Below are 22,620 nucleotides of genomic sequence, written 5' to 3'. Positions count from 1 at the left end.
CATGTTGTGCATCAGTAGTGTTGCACTATAGGGTCCCCTAAAACATCTTGTAAAATTTTTATCATTAGCTTAAAAATATGTTTTATAATAGTCATATTTGATAATAATATTTATATATAAAATTCAAAAAATAGAAAAGAAAATTAAATCATTAAACTAAGTAACTAACCTAACTTGTTGACCCAACATGAAAATTTTTATTAACATATTTTTAAACGATCATCTTATCCATGCATTACCATCAAATTTTAAACGTCACTTGGGTAATTTCAAGATTTGAGGCCACGGCCTTTATGTCCAGAAGGAAAGTGTTGTTGACTTCACTTAGATTTGTATGCTTAATTATTCACCTTTTTAACATGTCAAATTGTCATTCCAATATCACATAACATTTTATAAATACCATATATTGTAATTCATTTCTCTCCATCAACCACCAAAGGAACTATAATCATGGGGTCATTCAAACTCTCATTCACACTGCAGGTTTGTTTCTTAATTCTAGCAACTGTTCACACCAACCATGCCCAAAACTCTCAACAGGATTACTTGGATGCTCACAATGCAGCTCGTGCTCAAGTGAGTGTGGGGAACATGGTATGGAATGCGACTGTTGCTACCTATGCTCAAAACTACGCTAACCAGAGAATAGGGGATTGCAATCTTATACATTCTCAAGGACCTTATGGTGAGAACCTCGCTGAAGGTAGTGGTGACTTCACAGGTACTACGGCAGTGAATTTATGGGTAGATGAGAAGACCAATTACGATCATTCCACTAATACTTGTGCTAGTGGTCAGGTTTGTGGACACTATACTCAAGTTGTGTGGCATAATTCTGATCAACTTGGATGTGCTAGGGTTCAGTGCACCAATAATGGTGGGTGGTTCATTATTTGCAGCTATTATCCTCCTGGAAACATCCTTGGCCAATCTCCTTTTTAGTGAACTTGAAATATGTTGTTGGTTATCTATATAACATATGAATAAACATGCATTTCTTAGGTGCAATAAAGAGTAAAACTGATATTGAAATTAATTTAATTGCCTTTTGATTACATCATCATGACCAATGTAATTTTTCTTAAATGTGTATTCAGCACACATACATAGGTATACAGGGAAGGACACACATAAATAATCAAGAATTTTGGTCGTAATATCACAAGATATTGCAAATAGAGTTGTATTATATTGATATACAATATACATGTCACGATCCAAACGATCGTCCATGCATCTATGGTCATATCTTATTAATTCATTTAATACGAGGCAATACTTTTTTTTATAGTGCAACGAAAAGTATTCATTAGACCGATCGGTATAGGTTTCTCAACTATGTTGAGAGGCCTAAATGGCCTCCCTTAACACCGTTAAGGAGAAATGAACACCGCCCCCTATAACGCGTCGTGATTGTTTGTTGCCACCACAACGTAGTCTAAGGTGTCATGATTTGTTTGCCGTTGGCATTCAGATGGTCACATATTGCCGACCGCAAATATTGCCCCTTAACAATTTTTTTTGTCTGTGGCAATCTTGAACAACACATGTACTACAAGAAATATGGTCATTCCCGGCGACGCTATTAGCGGCGACACGGAGCTTTAGCGGCGACTCAAGCTTGTGTCGCCGCTAAAGCTCCGTGTCGCCGCTAATAGCGTCGCCGGTAATGCTCTACGATCTGAATCCGTGGTTACCTCATCTGGTAAATCCCAACCGTCGGATCAACATTTTAATCGAATGGCTGGGGGCTCTTCTCGCACAACTTCAATATCGGCGACATTTAGTCGCCGCTAAAGGGTAAAATTGTCGCCGCTAAAGGTTGTGAAACAAAGAAGCGGGATAAATTCCCTCCTTTGATGGCGTCATTAATACCAAGTTGTCGCCGGTGAAAACCTTTTGTCGCCGCTATTGAGTGTCGCCGCTAAAAGTCGACGAAATAAGACCCATCATCAGTATCCCTTTATTTCTTCCTGCTTGTTCCTTATGATTCGCATGTTCTTTCTCGAGCTTCAACCGACGATCGTTCCTTAGTATGCATTTCTCCCTTCCTCCGCCTTCAACCACCGGCCAACAACCACAACCGGTGTTTGCCACCTAATTCCGGCGATGGGTCGGCTACTACCGACAATTTGAAAGCTTCACCGGCGACGATGAGCATCTCTTTCATCATTTCTCTATTTCTTTCCCATTTAACATCGATTTTCAGCTTATATTCGACATTAATTTCTAAAAAAAATGATATTTTCAGTTTTTGGTGTTTTTGACTGTGTCACCGACGACCAAAGCTTGATTTTCCGGTCACCATTGTTGATTTTCGGCAACCATAAATACCTTTCTCCTTTAATTTTGAGATTATTTACAAAAAACTGTATATTTGTGCTTATTATGTGAAATTACCCATATTTATGTATATGTGTATCTATATGTAAGTATAAAATGTGTAATTGTATGAAATGTATATTTGGTGTTTGTATGTATAAATGTAGATTGTATGTATGCATGAAAAGTGTATTTGTATGTATGTATAAAATGTGTATTTGTATGTATGTAAGAAATGTGGAGTGTATGTATATGTGTATTTGTATGTATATGTGTGTATAATGTGTATTGTATGTATGAAATGTGTATATTGCAATGCTATAATGGAAAAAGAACAAATAAAATAGGATGTTATTATTGATAATGTTATTTAAAGTATATATGTGTATTTGTATGTAATGTGGATTGTATGTGTGTAGAATATGTATTTGTATGAATGAAAACATGACATTATATATGTATATTTGAATTTGTATGCAATTTGTATATACTATGGATTGTATGTATTTTTTGTAAAAAAAATGTGTGTTTTAAAAAAACAAATAAAGTATGATACTATTATTGTAGGATGCTATTATTGAAAAAAAAACAAATAAAGCAGGATGCTATTTTTTGTAAAAAAAATAATGTGGATTGTAAAAAAAACAAATACACTATGTAATGTGTATTTGTAATAGAAATTGTAAATTTATATGTTATAATTTTTTAGGAAATGGTGTCGATATGGTTATTGTTTTTATACATCATGGCTGCTGGTATGAGCCGTGGACATAGAGGAGATGGAGCTGAGGACCCATCTTTCCCAGGCGGTAGAGGTGTTGGTCTTTATGAGCAGGACCGTAAGTTTTATTATGAATTTTATTTACTATTTTTATTCCGTTATTATAAATTAAATACCGTTTCTAATACTTTTTAATTATATTTGTAGTTGAGCAACGTAGGAAAGTCAGAGGCAAAGCCATAAATATTAAGCTTGAAAGAGTGCTCTTACAGAATAATGGCAAACCAATTTATATGGATTATGATAGGGATATGACATATGATCCCGTAGGAGACCCAAAAGACATGTTTGCACGAGAAGTTGGAAAAATAATGTGGCAGATGGTCTCTTTTTATAAATGGACATGGAAAAAGTTTTCCCTGCAATGAAGGATACAGTAAAACAACAATTAGGGGTAAATTATTTATATAAAAATATTTTATGTGGTTAATTATAACTGAGTTTTACTTGGTTAACTTTTTTTTATAGACAAAGTTTGATTTGGATCGGATGTACCAGGATCCCGATGCTGCTAGGTTGTGAGAGAGTTTTGCAGCAGCTTTGTTAAAAGGTTATCGAGAGCGTAAAGCTGATGCAAATGTATATTTTTTGGAACTCGGAGGGTATGAGGATATCCCGTGAGCATTAGCCACCCCCAGATGATAAGGATGTTGATAATTGGAAGAAAACAGTTGAGTATTTCCAAACGGACGAACACAAAGCTGCTTTAGAAAGGGACAAAAAAGTCCGTAAAATGCAAACGACCGAGAATTGTGGGGGGTCAAGCTCGTATAGCAGTACTTGCTATAAGAAGGTAACGTACAATACATGTAATTATTTATTTAAAATATAATCTAATTTTTAATGTTAAACCGAACCTTAAGAGAGTGGAAACGTTTCGCTAGGCTAATACAGATAGGGATGGTGTATTTTTTAGTGTCGAGGCAGAACAACAATACGTAAGTATTTAATTATAATCTTATCATATAATTAAGTGTTTATTTTTACTTAATTGTTAATCACTTTAGGGAAATACATAATCGGTTAGTGGAAGAGCTCTTAGAACAAACGAAATGGCCAGAAGGTGAAAGAGAGTTAACACCTGCTCAAGAAAAAGCTACTTTCGAGAAAGTATTAGGAGAACGATGTGGTCATATCAGAGGCATCGGCCGAAAAATTTCCGCTATCCTGCCGATTTCACAGCCATCGCAACCTCCACCATAACCATCACTAGTAAAACAAGATTATTTAATTTCAATAAATGCATGTTGATTTGGTAAATTTTTTGTGGTGATTATTTTCTAAAAGCTTTGGTAATTGATTTTTTGTCCTAAGAGCAACAAATAGCAATGTACTTTGGTTTTTTGTCGTAGTTTAAAAATAGCGATGTACTTTGGCATCAATAAATGCATGTTGATTTGGTAATTATGCTTTTGTCCCAAGTGCCAGATATAACAATGTATTTTTGGTATTTCATTTATTTTAAGTGCAAGAAATAGCAATGTACTTTGGTATTTCTAGTATTTAAGGTTCTTTAGCATAAATAGAGTGAAATTATTTAATTTCAAGTGTTTATATTTTAAGTGCAACAAATAGAAATGTACATTGGTTTTTTGTCTGTAGTTTAAAAATGGCAATGTACTTTGGCATCATAAAATGCATGTTGATTTGGTATTTTTGGTTTGTGGTGATTATTTTATAAAATCTTTGGTAATTGGGTTTTTTTCCCAAGTGCAAGAAATAACAATTTACTTTGGTTTTTTTTCTTAGTTTAAAAACGGCAATGTACTTTGGCATCGATAAATGCATGTTGATTTGGTAATTGTGTTTTTGTCCAAAGTGCAAGAAATAGCAATGTACTTTTGATATATCTTGTATTTAAGTGCAAGAAATAGTAATGTACTTTCGTAGTTTTTTTATGTTTGATAATTTAACTTATAAGGTTATATATGTTGTTATTTATGTAGTTGGAAAATCTTTGGGCAATGCCCAACGATCCGACATGTAGGAAGGAGCTTTATGCGTTTTTTTTTCAATCGGGGAATAATCGAGGAGGAAACGATGGGAATGGAGATGATGATTCGTCGGAAAATTAATTTGTGTTTTGTATGTTACACTTGTTGTCACACATTGCTACTTGTTAGAATTTATTTTGGTATGAAATTAATTATAACAGTATTTTGTATTTAATCGGATGTTGTTATGTAATTTTTTTTTCTGTATTTAATGTCATTATGTATTGGTTTTTTAATTCCCAAATCGTTCATTAAAAAAATGAAAAATATTAATACCGGCGACACTATTACCGACGACAAGAAGTATTACCGGCGATAGCAACTATTGACGACTTTTTACTATCGACGACATTTTGATCAATAGCAACTAGTGGCGACTTTTTACCAGCGACGTGTCGCCGCTATTACCTTTAGCGGCGATTTTGTTACTCTTTACCGGCGACTTTTGTCTCCGCTAATTACCTTATTTCTTGTAGTGACGTTCCCTGATGGCTTTTGTCTCTCCAATCTGCCTCTCTTTTCTTTTTACTCTCTTTTAATTGGTAGGCAATAAATGGTACTACATGATCCTATTTATAGGCAAATCATAACAAAAATTTTAAATACTTATGTAGTGCCAATATGGCATTAGATTTTGGTAAGCAAAAACATCATCAACTCTTTACTTTTTTACCCTAACTATTTGTAAGCAAATCAATCTCATGATTATATTATATAAACGTTATAAAGTTTGACCAACCATCTAAAAATGGTTTTAATTTTCTAAAATAAAAAATAAAAACGTAAAATAATATACTTTCTAAATTTATCAATGAAAATTAAAAAAAAATATTACATTTTATTTTTTCTGAAAACAAAAAATAAAAAACAAAAAAAGCATTATGTAACTAAATTAAACCATGTTTCTTTTTGCTAGTTTCTTGCTTGTTTGATTCCAAGCTCAAAAAAAACTAAATTAAGCCTTAGTTTCCATAACATCATAATAAATCACATCGTAATCAAATCAAGAGAGAAATCATAAATTCTTGAAATTGAGTTCAGTTATTCACCCATAAACTTCTCTCTTTGATTTTAACGAGTCATTTAAGTTTTCTTAGCATTATACCTCCTTAAACTCAAAATCTACATGTTAAACAGGGGAACATCCCTCATTGTCTCTGGTTGTACCGGTTAAGAGGTCTAATGAAATAGTTATGTGGCACAACTTAGGCCACATAGTGTCCACGTTGTAAAATTACCCACAGACTATTACATAGAATCCCCAATAGATCCATTAAGTTCATCTCATGCTCCAATATACTAAATGCTTTCCAATTTCCTCAAACTGTAGCATATACCTATTATTTGGTTCAAATTCATTAACTACAAATCTTTCGAGTCCATCAATAACGGATTATTCTCATGGAAAACATACGCAGATGCTTAAGTTCATGCTACCGTTTCTTTTCCTTTTGCAATTGGTAACACTCTAATCTGCATATCCAACACCATTAAAGTGCACATGATTGTATCATTTGTGATTTCCAAAAAAATTGAAATTAGTCACTAATTTTTTTCAGTCTCATACAAGGTCCATATGGTTTCAATTTCTTTCGTGTTTGGTCCTTTAGGCATATGAAAATACATTTATACCTTTTTTATTTCTTTTTTATAATTAAATTTAACTAAAAACCCCACCCTAGGCCCATATATATCTCTCACACACACATATACACATAGAGATTAGGTCATGCCTTTACCTTTCCCATATGCTACTTCCGCCTTCCTTGATGTAACACCCATAAAAATCAAGAAAAATTTAAACTTTTAAAACCAATCCACAAATCACCATTGTTTACAATATAGTTTTCAAAACATGTTTAATATCTGAGTTTTCCTAAAATCATAAATCAAAACACGAGGAGGTGTACGATCACACCTTCGCCTTCTCGCGGTCATCTGAGGTACTTGAAACAGAACCAAAACTGTAAGTCTAAAGCTTAGTGAGTTCTCCCAAAGTACCAACACATATACAATAACAACACGCAATGGGTCCACAGCTAAAAGACTGGATTACCCATGAGCCCACAACATAAGTTTGGCTTGCCCTCGGGGCCCACAACTTATATCTGGCTAGCTCCTCGACCAGATCAGTCCTCGGACTCAATACCACAAAGCCCTCAGTACAAGTCTGGCATGCCCTACCCGACCCTCAGCTCGTATCTGGAATGCTCATGAGCCCTTAGTATGAGTACGACATGCCCTACCCCGACCCTCAGCTCATATATGGATTTCTCCAAGGTTTGTTGGCTACCGCACAAAGCAGTACAACTTCAACCCAACCCACATAATATGTCGACATATAACAATACTAACATATACAGATAATCACAGGTAGTCCTACCGATCTACCAGACTAGCATATCAAAACTAGCATGCATATCTATTCCATACTCAGCATATCAACGGATATCAGGTTATCAAATCAATATGATGGACTTGGTGCCTTTGACCCGTAAGTACAGTGAGGAAAACTCACCTCGCAAACTGACTAGAACGGATAAGGTCCGAATCTAAATCTCATCTCTCCAACCGATTCCTATTTCCACCAAGTGACCATTTCCATCAAAATCCTAAAATACCCAAAATACCCTCAATGTCAAACTTGGTCATAGTCAAAGTCAACAGGTTAAACCCACTAAGTCAACTGAGTCAACCTAGCCAAGTCAACTAAAAAAGGTTGACCCATGCGAGTACGCGGGGAGTACCCCGGAGGTACGCTTAGCATACGCGAAGCCTCGCAGAAGATCACCATCGGGGTGGTTGACCGAGTACGCGGGGCGTACTCCCATGTACACAGGGTGTGCCCTCGAAGCCTCCATACTCCATTTAGTCCCTTATGGCTTAAGCACTTAAGCCCATATTTCAGATGCATGACCAAAACACACCCAAGATTCATTAAGTTTCCAACTTTATGACTATACATGCGTAATAAGAGCTTAATAAAAGGTCTTAATCCATTAACACCTCGTACAAGATGCATGGAGCAATTCTAAACAAAGGGACTTCATTTTTATGGCTAAGGACACCTCCTAGGGTCTGAAAGGAAAACTCAAAACGTCCAGAACATGCCATGCTCAAGATGAGACTTTTGGGACCAGAAAGGTGACATAAAACCCCCATTTCTAGATCTGCAATATTAAAAGACAAAGGTGCAAGCTTTATACCTTGAAAGGCTTGCAAATGAAAGATGAATCCTAGATCTAAGGTGCTTCTTTCTCCAAGTTGAGCTTGATCTCCTTCCTTCACTTGTAATCACACAAACACACTCTTTAATGCTTGAAATGGCCTCACAAGATGCTTTTATGGTTTCAAATCACCAAGAGAGGGTAGAGGTTGTTTAGGTGAAAAGAAATGAGGCCATAAAGATGTTTAAATACATCCCAAACCCTAAAAATTAGGGTTGCCAACTTTATCTAGTACGCCCCGCGTACATAAGTGTACGCCTAACGTATACATATGTACGTTTCGCATAATTCTCCTGCCAAAATTACGAGAATGCCACTAGGGCTTCAAGGCACATTCTCTTGGACTTAGGGACCAAAATGTCATATAATAAATTTAAAGGGATGAATTTAGAAGTACCTTAACACCGGGATGTTACAATTCTCCCCCACTTGAACTAGACTTCGTTATAAAAGTCTGTTGAGGTGAATAACTCGGGATAATGATCCCGCATCTCAGCCTCCGGCTCCCAGGTCCGCTCGGAGCCCCTCTGGTGCTGCCACCGTACCTTTACCAAAGGTATTTCCTTGTTATGCAAAACCTTCATCTTCCTTTTCAGGATAGCCACCGACTTTTCAACATAGTTCAGGCGCTCATCAATATGAATATCATCTAAGGAAACCACTGCATCCTCATCCAAGCTGCACTTTGGTAGCTGCATAACATGGAAAGGGTTGTGAATCTGACTGAGCTCCTCAGGAAGATCCAATCTATAAGCAACCTTTCCAACCCTGGCAATCACCCGAAAAGGTCCAATATACTGGGGGCCCAACTTCCCCCTCTTCCTGAAGCATATAACACCTTTCCAACGTGAGACCTTCAGTAATACCATATCGCCGACCTGAAACTCCAACTCGAATCGGCGCCGGTCGACATAACTCTTCTGCTGACTCTGAGCGGTCTACAGTCTCTGCCTGATCTGTTGAATCAACTCCGTTATCTGAAGGACCACTTTGGTCCTCCCCGTAACCCTGTGACCAACCTCGCCCTAACAAACTGGGGTACGACATCTTCACCCATACAAGAGCTCGAAAGGCCGAGCACCAACGCTGGAGTGATAACTGTTGTTGTAGGAAAACTCCGCAAGAGGAAGGTTGGAGTCCTAACTCCCACCGAAATCGATAACATATGCCCACAACATATCCTCAAGGTATGTATCTCCGCTCACTCTGACCATCGGTCTGTGGATGATAAGCAGTGCTGAAGTGCAACCTCATACCCAATTCCTCATGGAACTTTTGTCAGAAACGGGAGGTGAACCGAACATCACAGTCTGAAACAATGGAGACCAGAACCCCATGGTGTCCAACGATCTCACGAACATACACATCGGGCAACTTCTCGGCCAAAGAACTCTCCCGAATTGCCAGAAAGTGGGCACTGTTGGTCAATCGATCCACAATGACCCATATAGAATTAAAACCCTTTTCCGTCTTCGACAACTTGGGGAGAAAATCCATCGATATCTGCTCCCATTTCCACATGGGAACCTCTAGAGGCTGCAGCTTGCCATGCGGCCTTTGATGCATAGCCTTGACCATCCTGCATGTCAATCATCTCTCCACATACCAGGTTATCTCCCTCTTCATACATGGCCACCAATATCTCAATCTCAAATCCCAATACATCTTGGTGGACCCCGGATGAATAGAAAAACGAGCCTTATGAGCCTCCTCCAATATAACCTGTCTGATCCCACCAAAAACTGGAGCCTATACATGACCACACCGGGTCAACAACCTGAGCCTCTCTGATCAATCCCAAAAGCAAGGAATCCACTGATATCCTCATACACATCTCCCTATCTGAAGATCCAACCGACTTGTGGCTCAAAGCATCCACCACCACATTCTCTTTACCCGGATGGTAAAGGATCTCTCAGTCAAAATCCTTGACTACGTCCAGCCAACTGCGTTGCCTCATGTTCAGGTTTGGTTGGTCCATGATATGCCTCAAACTATTGTGATTCGGGTAGATAGTTGAATGGACCCCAAAAAGATAGTGTCTCCTAATCTTGCGGGCAAAAACCACTACCCCAACTCTAAATCATGAGTGGGATATCGCGTCACGTACAGCTTCAGCTACCGGAAAGCATTAGCAATCACCCGTCCTCTCTGCATGAGGACTTCCCCCAAACCGGTGATGGATGCATCATAGAATATCACAAATTCCTCAAATCCCTCTGGGAGGATGAAAATCGGGGCCTCACATAACCTCTGCCGAAGTGTTTCAAACGTTGACTGCTGCTCAGGGCCCTATCAGAAATCCACCTCCTTCCTCGCCATACGAGTGAGTGGTACCGTAATCTTTGAGAAATCCTGAATGAATCTCCAATATTACCCTGCTAAACCAAAGAAACTCCTAATATCGGTGGGAGATTTCGGAAACTCCCACAACATCACAACCTCGATCTTGGCCGGATCGACCAAAATCTCATCCTGGTTAACGAGGTGACCAAGGAACTGCACCTCTCGTAACCAAGACTCGCACTTCGAGAACTTAGCATAAAGTCGTTCTCACCTCAAAACCCCAAAAGCTCTTGAAGATGCTCCTCATGTTGCTCTCTGGTCTTGGAATACACCAAGATATCATCAATAAACACAATAACGGAACGATCGAACATCGGCCTGCATACCCGATTATTCAAATCTATAAACACCCTAGACACATTGGTTTGCCCAAATGGCATCACCACGAACTCGTAATGCCCATAATGAGTCTGGAACGCGGTCTTCTCCACGTCCTCCTCTCTCACTCTGAACTGATGATACCCAGACCTCAGATCTATCTTGGAGAACATAGATGCACCCTGCAACTGATCAAAGAGGTCGTCAATCGGATGAAGGGGATAACGGTTCTTCATCGTTAACTTGTTCAAATCATGGTAATCAATACACATCCAGTGTGAACCATCCTTCTTCTTGACGAACAATACCGACGGTCGCCAAGAAGAACTACTCAGTATGATGAACTGCTTGACTAGTTGCTCCTCCAACTGAGATGGCAACTCCTGTATCTCATGGGGTGCCAAGCGGTACGATGCCTTGGCAATCAGGGCCACACTTGGCAGAAGGTCAATCCTGAACTCGACCTACCTCTTAGGAGGAACACCGGGTAACTCTTCCCGAAACAAATCTGCAAATTCCCTGACAACCGGTACCTCTGAAAACTGAAATCTGATCCCCAACACGTGTATCCACCACATAAGCCAAGTAGCCCGCACACCCATGCTGAATATACTGACGGGCCCTGGCCGCTAAACAAAACCCTAAACCCATCCTGATGCCCTCTCCATAGATAACCAGTTCTCCCCCACTTGGGGTTCGAACTACCACTCGCTGACCCTCACAATCAATCATGGCACCAAACCAGCCCAACCAATCCATACCCACAATCATGCAATCATCCCCCATGGGAATAGGGATCAGATCGATCGGATAAGGCACCCCGAAGACATCCAATACACAACCCTAATACACTGATGACGCAGATCCCCCGTGTTCGTTGGCGATAGAAACCCGCAACAGACACTATAACTCCCCAATAGGCAAAACAAACTCTCTACCGAATGATCGAGATACACATGACTGACTCGCACCCGAGTCAAACAATACAAGAGCAGGAAAAGAGTTCACTAGGAACATACCTAACAGAGGCACATATAAGCATAACGTAAAACATAATCAACAAAATAATGGATAGAAAGATACCAGTCATAACATCTGGAGATGCTGTGGTATCCTCGACAGTGAGCTGGAAAGTGCGACCTCGAGCCCTCGAGGGCTTCACCCTGCCCTGAATCCCATCTATGTGTTGGATTAATGTCTAAGTCCATAACTATAATTGGTAAGACTTGACCCGACCCGACATATTTGGGTTGCATGGCATCATGCATTTGGATAGACTATAATGAGAGAAATAACACTTAAGGTTGGTTAATATATTATAAGGATGAAGAATTAATTTGGAATTAATTAAGTGATCAAAAGGAGACTAATTAAATATATGGGTTGATTGTGTAAATCATTCATTCTTATATATGTGGGCTTGTGATCCAAGATTCCTTATGTTGGACTAAGTCCATGGAGTGACCCATGGATACTCCATGGAGGTTAAAATCCATGGAGCATAAGGAATGGGAAAAGTTATGAGTTACATGGTGTAACCCTAATAGCCACCATGTAAAAGAATCCCATGGCTCAAGAAATCGTGCACTAATGTGTGAGTATGAGGGCTAGACGATTTCAAGGAGTGTTCAAGTTTCTCTCAAGTTATTCCAAGTGTATTTGGTGTTGTGTGAACCATTTGAGGTGTCACACTTGGGGCACTAGGCACTCAAGCTTCATGAAGACATTCTACATCAAAGAGGTATGTATTCTATCTTGTTATATTTATTATTTTGTATGCTAGATTAGGATAATACCTTGGATGTTCATAATTGTATGTATAATAGAGAAAACATAGATCCAAGGTATTTAGGGTTGCATGTACACTTAGGAGTGTTAGAATGCTCATAACCCAACAGTGGTATCAGAGCCTGGTTTTTTTCTTGTTATACTTGCAAAAGTAGCTGAAAAATCGAGTTGGATGCATATATTCGATTGTTTTGGCTGGAATTGGACTTGGAACATTACCCTAAGATGTTTTTGGACTTATAAACTTGTTTTTGATGTTGTAATGTTCATGCTAATCCAATTTCTAAGATAATTGTCATAATTTCAAGATTTGTATTAGTTTGTATGTTCATGCTAATTTCTTGAAGATTGATGATTTGAATTATCTTGTTCTTATGAGGTTCTTAGATTAATAGAAAAGTTGTGTGAAATAGTTGTTTTCAATCCATTTTAATCTAAGAGTTGATTCCAAAGTGTGTTTTTGTAACTTGTCCTCAAGTTATATGAAAAGTCACATTTAAGAATCATAAAACTCATAAAAGTTGGCAAAGGTTACAAAATGAAGAGTCTAGTTCTAATTAAATGTTTTTATGACTCCATAACTTGTCCTCAAGTTATGGAGGTTCAAGAGTCTCTTCATTAAATTAAAAAAAAAATGTAACCTTAATTATTTCCATAAGTTACAATAAAAAAAATGTTATTTTTTTTATTAATTAGTTTAAAGTCTTCCATAACTTGTCCTCAAGATATGGAACTTGAAGAGTTTTTTTTTTAATTAAAACTACTTTAAACTCATAAGTTATGGAATTAATTAGTTTTGAATAGTTTCAAAACTTGCCCTCAAGTTTTGGAATTTGAAAAGTTTTCACTTATGAATACTTTAATTCCAAGTTAGCCCTTAGAATTTTAAAAGTTAAAATTCAACCCTTATACTTTATAATATTATAAGTTAATAATATTTATATATATGTATAAGAGTAAAGTCAGTCTTACCGTTAGTAGGCCTCATTCACGAAGCCGGTCTATAAGGGGGGTATAAGGTTACTGCCTATAAAATGGCAGTTTAATGGGTGTCCACTCTCACCCACCGCTTCCTTGACTGGTGGAGGGTCGTTAGCCGAACGGGTAGGACAAGGACTATAATTCTCCTTTCATTAAAAGTATTAATGATAAATACTAAGTAACTAAACTCTTATTAATACCCAATCTTAGTTACTTAGGAAAATGTGAATTTGGTGCTAACCCATGAAATTACACTTTGCACTTTGCTTAAGTCGTTAGTGGAGCGTGTGTGGTTAACCGGCACACTAACCTGGACTTAACAAGGTAGGCAAAGGGTAACTTAATATTTATCATAGTATCGGTGGAGCGTGTGTGGATAACCGGTACACTGATTAAGGGGTAAATTTTAAGGGTACCAAGTACATTTGCATGGTTATTCACACCTTGTTTTGTGATCCTCGGCATCCCAGTCACAAAACCTGAAGGGCACACTCGAGATTGAAACATGACTTTGAACAGTTCAATGAATCTCAAAGATCTAGGACTTTCAAATCCAATTAAAACCTAATAAATTATTTCGTTTTTCATGGTGGAAATTGGTGAATCGTCATTCACCTACCTTCAAATATTTTATAGCTTGGATTACGGCATCCCTCTTCTAAGTTATAAAATAGTTTGTTGGGTCCTATTCTTAATATTTCATATTGGGTGTCATATTAAGGACTTTAAATCAACTATCTTGAATATCTCCGAAAAAGATGTATGGTCTAGACATTTATGATCTTCCCAAATCTCTTGAAACAAGCTTTCCTAAATGAAGATGATGTCCCATGGATATCATACTTCTTTCACCTCCTCCAATTATTCTCCCTAACCCACAAGTTCCTAAAAAGTTTAAGGTCACTCAAGCCCTATTGGCAAGGCAAGGTCTAGGTGTGATCACATCTTGGAGATGTAGTCACATATTGACAAGCCGGGAGAGTTGGGTGTCAAAGTCTTGAGAAAGTTGGTGGCTCAACTACTTTCTAAGTCACATAGTGAGTTCTTTTGGGAATCCTATGAAATAGACTAAGACAAGACCCTTAATGATCTTATCTATTTGCTAAGATCAACTTCCTAAAATGCTATGGACATTGACAATGATGACATTGGATATCCAGTAAAGCTCTCTCTTCCCAATGGAAAGGGATCGGCCATAGTCAACTCGGTTGACCCAATGGTAAAGAAAGATGCGATGTCTGAGATAGTCCCATTATCAAGGGTCCATAGGTAACTATTGCCAAAGAAAGGGGCATTGGTTACGAAGCTGCCAAATTTACCTAAGGATGTTAAAGTCAATAAGTTTGGCTCTACTTCAGGTAAAGTCCATTGTCTAACTCTATTAAGTACATGTTGATTCTGATCGCGAAGATGGATTTCAATCGCATGGTTCGGTGATCAGAATTTTGGGCTATTACTTAAGAGTTATGATATTTATACTGCTTAGGAATAGATAACAACAAGGTTTTCATATGGATTGTAAGGATAAGTTTTTCCGCAAAGTTTTAAAATAAAAGAAAAAGGTTTTGATTTTATTTATTTTAAGTATCCTTACAATGGCATTTGTGAAAAGTTGTTGCTTATAAGATTCCATTGATAGCAATATTGGAAAAATGGATTTGATTCTTTCGGTTGTGGTAGTGTCTAATATTACCAAATAAGGAAAGATTCTCATCACCCAAGGTTCAATTGGAACGAAACTTGGAATCATGCAAGTTGTATAGTATGATGAATGAGAACTTTCAGCTTGGAAAATTAAGACTAATTCCTTATGTGAATAAGGAAAGGACTAAGGGATCGAGTACACATTCTTGTGCACTGGTCAAGTCCACCACAAAAGATCAAGAAGACTATTCGTCATGATTTACTTAAGTTCAGTAAATATGGTTATACTTATAAGTTTAAGTATAAGTCTGTAGCATTGGAGAAGTTTCAATGTGAGACAGAACGAATAAGAAGAATCAAAGTATGGCAGAAAGATAAAAGTTTCTCAAATCTGAAAAGATGGGAGAGTACTGTAGTATCATGTTTATGATCATCTTAATGATTAAGATACCATATCACAATTGGTCCTCTAAAGTCGTCTTAGTGCATTCTTATGACTAAGAAGAGGAGTCATGAATTGTTGAAATGGTTAAATCAAAAAGATGAGTCATACTTCGTTCCAAAACAATTCTTAGAGTCATACTCCAAGATTGTAACTTGAGTGCCATATCTTAAAGAGGGTTTGTTAACACTAGTCAAATGTAAGAGTAAAAGGTTATCTACTCTTGTACATTTGAAATTGGTAAGTTGTGATGTTTTGGATAAAACAGAGACCAACTTAGGCCAATTGTGTAAAGTGTTAGTCTTGATAAAGAATCCGCACTATCTCTTGAATATTTGACAAGGGAGTCTTATATGTCAAGAGGACAGTGGGAGTCTTAAAGCTCTTGAAAGTTTCAAGACTTAATCAAGAATAAAACCTAAAGTCCTTCACTAGCACACGACTTGAGGTTTATAACCTATCGTGTTGAAATTTTTGTGCCTATTCAAGTTGGCTTTGCATAGGAGTTCTGAGAGTTCTCAATTGGTTGCACAACTACTTGGAAGCAATGGCAGGCACCTGAGCTGCCAAATGGCAAGAATTTAAGATTGCACAAGTTTAATCAATATGAGTTTGGATTTGTCACTAACCTTGTCTTGTGATTATGGTTTTGACAAATTCACATGGATAAGAACACATACACTATTAAATCTAAGTGTCATAAGGTTTCTCTCCGATTCATGAAAATGATGGTGAGGAAACACTTTCACTAAGTAGATTTTAGCTAGATAGCAATTGTGATATTTGCATTCTCAAAGTCGTTAGTGGAGCGTGTGTGGTTTACCGGCACACTAACATGGACTTGTGAGAAGTGGCAAAGGTCTAAACAATTGAGACTATGATTACGACATCCCTTTTCATAGTTCTAAAATTGTTTAGACACACATGTGAGCTATCTAAGAGAGGTGTATGATTTTGATAAAGTTTTATCAAAACAATCTAGTATCAGAAATCTGAACTTTGGTAAGAAAGTCAGCTGATTTCTGAGTACATGTCAAAGCTAGTGGGAGCATAAGTGTTATGCTAATAATCATCATGTTAGTGGGAGCATGATAATTATGACAAAGGTTGCAAGTTAGCAATGTTAATTATAGAAAACAAAAGTTTCAATTCGTGAGGTTGCAGGGGTTGAAAAAGTTGTTTTGCTATAATTAAGGGAGAGGAAATTATACTTCATTTCAATTCTAAAAGCTTAGATTGAGATTTTAATCGTATTTAATCAAGGATATATATATATGAATTTCATGTTGGAATGGCTCAACATAAGGAAATTCTATATATGGGTCCATTATTTGCGTTCTAAAATTCGATTATGATTACGGCATCCCTTTTCATAATCTGAATTTTGAGAACTTGGCAAATTGAAATGGAAATATTATAGCAAAAGACTGGTTTAGTCTTTATGTGAGACATCATGAATCGTGTCCCATATGCTTCGGATATAGGATCGATTACATGTGCTATATTCATCCTTTCTAAAATTTTCAAAATGCCTGGGGCATTATGAAGGGAAAAGGTCTAGAATTGGATATGACTAAAATGATTAAGCAATTGTCGAGGACAATATAAGGTTTACCAAAGATTGGTTGCTAAAGGACAGTTGGAAGTATAATGTTAATTCTGGAAGGACCATATTGACATAATCTGTAAGGAGGCAACTCTTGTTCAGAAGTGATAGTCAAAATGGAATATGGAAATGTTTCAAAGTTAGAAATTATTCAATCTGTGTAAGATTAGGAAACTTAATGAAAGAAGGATGTTTCCAAGGAGCTGATCTCCTTTGGAATGCTCTGTAATGATTGTTGTCAAGTCTTTTTGACTTCGTGCATAATCATTAAGAGGATCAATGCATATAAGTTTAGAATCTAACATATTTCAGTAAATGGCATGAATTTGGAATTCTTGCATTTACAGTAAGGATTTGGGACTGTGAAAAGAGGATCATTGGAGTGATGTTCAATTGATCTATTTTACAAAGTAAAGATCATAGACAAACATAGTATACATACTTGGTGTATGGCATGACTAGTGTTTAGAAAACATAGTGTACATGCTTGGAGCATGGGACAACTATTGTTTTAAATTCAAGTATAAAGTTGATAAAACCGAAACAATGAATAATGAGTAATCAGTATGGTGATAAATAAAAGTGTTTATTTATATTCATAGGGTCTGATACCATATTTGATTCATTTATTCTTGTGTTTCACTTTGCATGTTTTGACTTCCAGAATAACTAAGTCGCTCTTCCTGAATGATTAAGTTATTCAAACCATCCACAGTCGGTCATATGTTGGAAGTAGATATCAATCAAGACTGTCATGGGTTGGTTTGTAGAGGTCCAAGTTGGTGGACAAAGTGGTGCTACAACACTCATGAGTGCTCATAATATCTGAGTATTGGATTCAACCCGCGCTCATTTGAATCACTTCATGGATTTTATCACGAGTGATCATGAGACGATAATATCTTATATTCTTCAAACCTAGAGATATGAGTTGTTACTATGAGTTGGTTATACATTGATTGCACGAAAACGCATTGGTAACTCGATGTTATAAATCGTGCCTTTGTGTATGATTCAACAAGTAGTAGAACAAGCCATATGAGACGAAGTTTATCCATTCCTGTTACCTTCAGAATAAAAGCGATATCTGTGGGCCCCTCGATGATTTAAAGATGATACATGTGAGTGCTTGGCCAAGCCAGGACTGATTTGATTTGTTCAATCAGTCAGTCATCATGAATCGGAAATCGGGAAACAACAAATAGACAGAGAGAATGATTGATAATCCATGTCTCAGTCCATATGATATCTAGAATGGAGGAATATATGATCCCTTATCTAATGGACAAGTCATTGACAAAGGTCAGAGTTCATCGACAAGGTCAGAGTTCGACAGAAGCTTTTGAGAGCTACGATTGCTGATCGGTTCCTGAAGTCATACGCAATAATAGTTTTAGACTTATCCAAGTGGGAGACTGTTGGATTAATGTCTAAGTCCATAACTATAATTGGTAATACTTGACCCGACCCGGCATGGTCCATTTGGGTTGCATGGCATCATGCATTTGGATAGACTATAATGAGAGAAATAACACTTAAGGTTGGTTAATATATTATAAGTTCTAATATATTAATAAGGTTATTTAATTAGTATTGATCAAGAATTAATTTGGAATTAATTAAGTGATCAAAAGGAGACTAATTAAATATATGGGTTGATTGTGTAAATCATTCATTCTTATATATGTGGGCTTGTGATCCAAGATTCCTTATGTTGGACTAAGTCCATGGGGTGACCCATGGATACTCCATGGAGGTTAAAATCCATGGAGCATAAGGAATGGGAAAAGTTATGAGTTACATGGTGTAACCCTAATAGCCACCATATAAAAGAATCCCATGGCTCAAGAAATCGTGCACTAATGTGTGAGTATGAGGGCTAGAAGATTTCAAGGAGTGTTCAAGTTTCTCTCAAGTTATTCCAAGTGTATTTGGTGTTGTGTGAACCATTTGAGGTGTCACACTTGGGGCACTAGGCACTCAAGCTTCATGAAGACATTCTACATCAAAGAGGTATGTATTCTATCTTGTTATATTTATTATTTTGTATGCTAGATTAGGATAATACCTTGGATGTTCATAATTGTATGTATAATAGAGAAAACATAGATCCAAGGTATTTAGGGTTGCATGTACACTTAGGAGTGTTAGAATGCTCATAACCCAACACTATGATCATCAAAGTAGTCAGCGTTGGAGCCTGTGCCAGCCAAGCAACAAGCAAGGGGCAGTTGGCCATCATATGGACAACCTGGTCGCAATGGTAACAAATCCTGGAGTTGAGTGTTGGGTCCTGCTGATGGCAATCCCTCGCCATATGGCCCTGTCGGCCATAATTGTGGCACCCAGAAGATGATCGGAAAGCACCCCCATGAACATTTCCGCACTTCCCACAAGTGCGGCCCTTTCGACCCCCATATCTGACATCAGCAGCCATCACTTCGACGCTGGCTGTGACTGCGTCGGGGTCGATCTCTGCTCTCTCGTCTAGAGCTCCAACTCAATCTCACGCCTCTTGGAAAAGAAGCAGTCTCAACAATGGATGCGTATTTTTCATCAAAGAACTCCATCATCATGGTCTTGATAGACCCAAAAAGCTTTGGTATCTGCCCCGGGACAATAGTCACAACCTCCTCAGGGATAATCTATCTGATACGGTCCTTAGACACTGCTGGCCCACCCAGACGGCTAGCTCCCGATCCGGATCCGGATCCAGCCTCAAATCGTCTCATCATCACCATACTGAAAATAAACCAGGGTGATAGTAGATAACACACATATCATCTGGGGTACCAACTCCCAATAAAGCCCTAGTGAAACAACGTAAATTTTCAAACCAAAACTTTCATTTTCAAACTCAATGAAACATATGTCACATTTTCTAAAAATGTCAATTATCAATTATTAACACATAATTAAAAGTTGTTTATCACAAATCCAGGATCCTCCAAAATCATATCTCCGATGCGGGTGTGTGTATAATCAAGCCGGTGCCTTCCCGTGATCCTGAGAAGTACCTGAAACACATAACACATAACACGGTAAGCACGGAGCTTAGTGAGTTCCCCAAACTACCACATACACTCATTAGCTACTCGAGGCTATAACTCTGTAAGACCCTCCGTTCAATGTGTCTCAGTGGGACCCTCCGGTCCCACAACTCTGATAGACCCTACGGTCCTAACTCTGTGGACCCTCCGGTCCTAACTCTGTGAACTCAGAATAATACATAGCATAAATCACATAGACGTAATGCAGGATATCACAGTGCTCAAATAAACACAAAAGACCCTTTGGTCACACAACTCAGATTACCACTCTAGGTATGTATAGTGAGGAGACTCACCTCGTAAGCTAGCAAGTAACAACTTCGTACATAGAATCTCAAACTAGCCTCTACCTAACACATATGATAATTATCTCTAATTAATACTCTACTCAAACTCAAAACACACCAAGGGTTGTTCTCTCTCTCTCTCTCTAAATCTTGGAATGGGTAAAAGACCATTTTACCCTTCCATGGTCTCCGTTACTCATGTCGACCAAACCCTAAAGTCAATAGAAGTTAACAGTCCATTTTTGACCCGAATCGCCGAGTGCACCCATGTGACTCGTCGAGTCCACTCGTTTTCCTCAGAAGTCTCGAGAAGGTCCAACTCAGCTCGTCGAGTTGACCCCCAACTCGCCAAGCTATAACATGTTCAATCTCATCGGGACAAACCCTAACTGACTCGTCGAGTCGGCTCATCGACTCAGCGAGCCCATTCAGACTCTTTTCTCATTCAGAAAATTTCAAGATAGAGAACCTTCCCAAACTCTAGATCTAAACTCCAAAGGCTCGTTTTTCACGTAAAGGCACGAGATTTACGTCCATGCATGGCACTTAGGGATTGAAATGCCAAGAACATGCTCTATTAAGGGTTTTTCACTTAAGAGCTCTATTAAGGCTGAATAATGCAGGGACCTTTGGACTCTAGGGACCTCACAAGGTCCAGATCTGAAGTTCAAACCTCCATATGAACTCAATACACTCAAAGTCCTAATATTAGATGGAAAAAGCCCTAACTCTAAAATCATGAGATCTACCCAATAACATGAGAAAGGTGTGAACTCTTACCTTTCACAGAAGCTCTTGGATGGAATAACCATGGATCTAACAGCCCCTTCTCGTCACTTGGCTTGGAATCCTTCCCTCCTCTTCAAAGGATGCACCAAACACTCAAGGTTAGCTCAAATACTCACTCTTAGCTCAAAGGCCGATTAGGGTTTTCTCTCAGTGAAGTTAGGCAGCTGATGAGCCGCAAATGAGGCTATAAGTGCCCTTAAATAGGTCCCAAACCCGGGGATTTAGGGTTTCATCACTCAGCGTCTAGTCGGCGAGTCGACCCCCTGACTCGTCGAGTAGGCCACTAATGCTATGTGGCCATACGCGACTCGACTCGACGAGTTGTAGCACCAACTCGTCGAGTTGCTCCATAATCCTCAAAATAAATACATAAATAATATACCTGAGAGTCCGGATGTTACCATTCTCCCCCACTAGAATTAGACTTCACCCTCGAAGTCATGCTCCGTAAATAACTCCGGATACTGCTCCCGCATCTCCGACTCCGGTTCCCAAGTCAACTCGGACCCTCTCCGATGTTGCCACTGGACCTGAACCAGAGGCACCTCTTTGTTCCTCAGAACCTTCACTTTTCGATCCAAAATTGCGGTCGGCCTCTCAATATAACTCAGGCTCGCATTCACCTGAATGTCCTCTACGGGTACAATTGTCGTCTCATCGGCTACACACTTCCTCAACTGGGACACGTGGAAGGTGTTAAGAATCTAACTCAACTCCGCACGTAGCCTCAAACAATACGCAACCCTGCCCACTCTAGCGGTCACTCTGAAAGGACCGATGTATCGGGCCCCCAGCTTGCCCCTCTTCCTGAATCGAATAACCGCTTTCCACGGGGATACCTTCAGGAGGACAAAATCTCCAACCTGAAACTCAAGCTCGGATCATCGCCTGTCTGCGTAACTCTTCTGACGACTCTGGGCCGTCAGTAACCTCTGTCTGGCCTGCTGAATCTGCTCGGTCGTCTTGAGCACTATCTTAGTGCTACCCATCACTCGTTGCCCTACCTCTCCCCAACATATAGGAGTCTGATACCTCCTACCAT

At 38.5% G+C, this 22,620-nt stretch overlaps 1 protein-coding gene across 1 annotated transcript; it reads left to right on the top strand.

Annotated features, from left to right (window-relative positions):
* The first annotated feature begins 453 nt into the window (after positions 1 to 453).
* LOC145156298 (pathogenesis-related protein 1B-like) lies at positions 454 to 945 on the top strand. The gene has a single exon (XM_079075728.1). It carries the CDS (start codon positions 454 to 456, stop codon positions 943 to 945), a length of 492 nt encoding a protein of 163 aa, XP_078931854.1.
* Positions 946 to 22,620: the final 21,675 nt, after the last annotated feature.

The sequence above is a fragment of the Lactuca virosa genome, chromosome 2 (genome assembly GCF_052849685.1).
Source record: "Lactuca virosa cultivar CGN04683 chromosome 2, Lactuca_virosa_CGN04683_v6, whole genome shotgun sequence".
In the NCBI taxonomy this organism is placed as follows: Eukaryota; Viridiplantae; Streptophyta; class Magnoliopsida; order Asterales; family Asteraceae; genus Lactuca; species Lactuca virosa.
This window is presented reverse-complemented; position numbering and strand designations above follow the sequence as displayed.

Bases quoted from the DNA above. Each gene is read 5' to 3' on its own strand.
- LOC145156298 (XM_079075728.1), top strand. From the start codon at position 454: ATGGGGTCATTCAAACTCTCATTCACACTGCAGGTTTGTTTCTTAATT.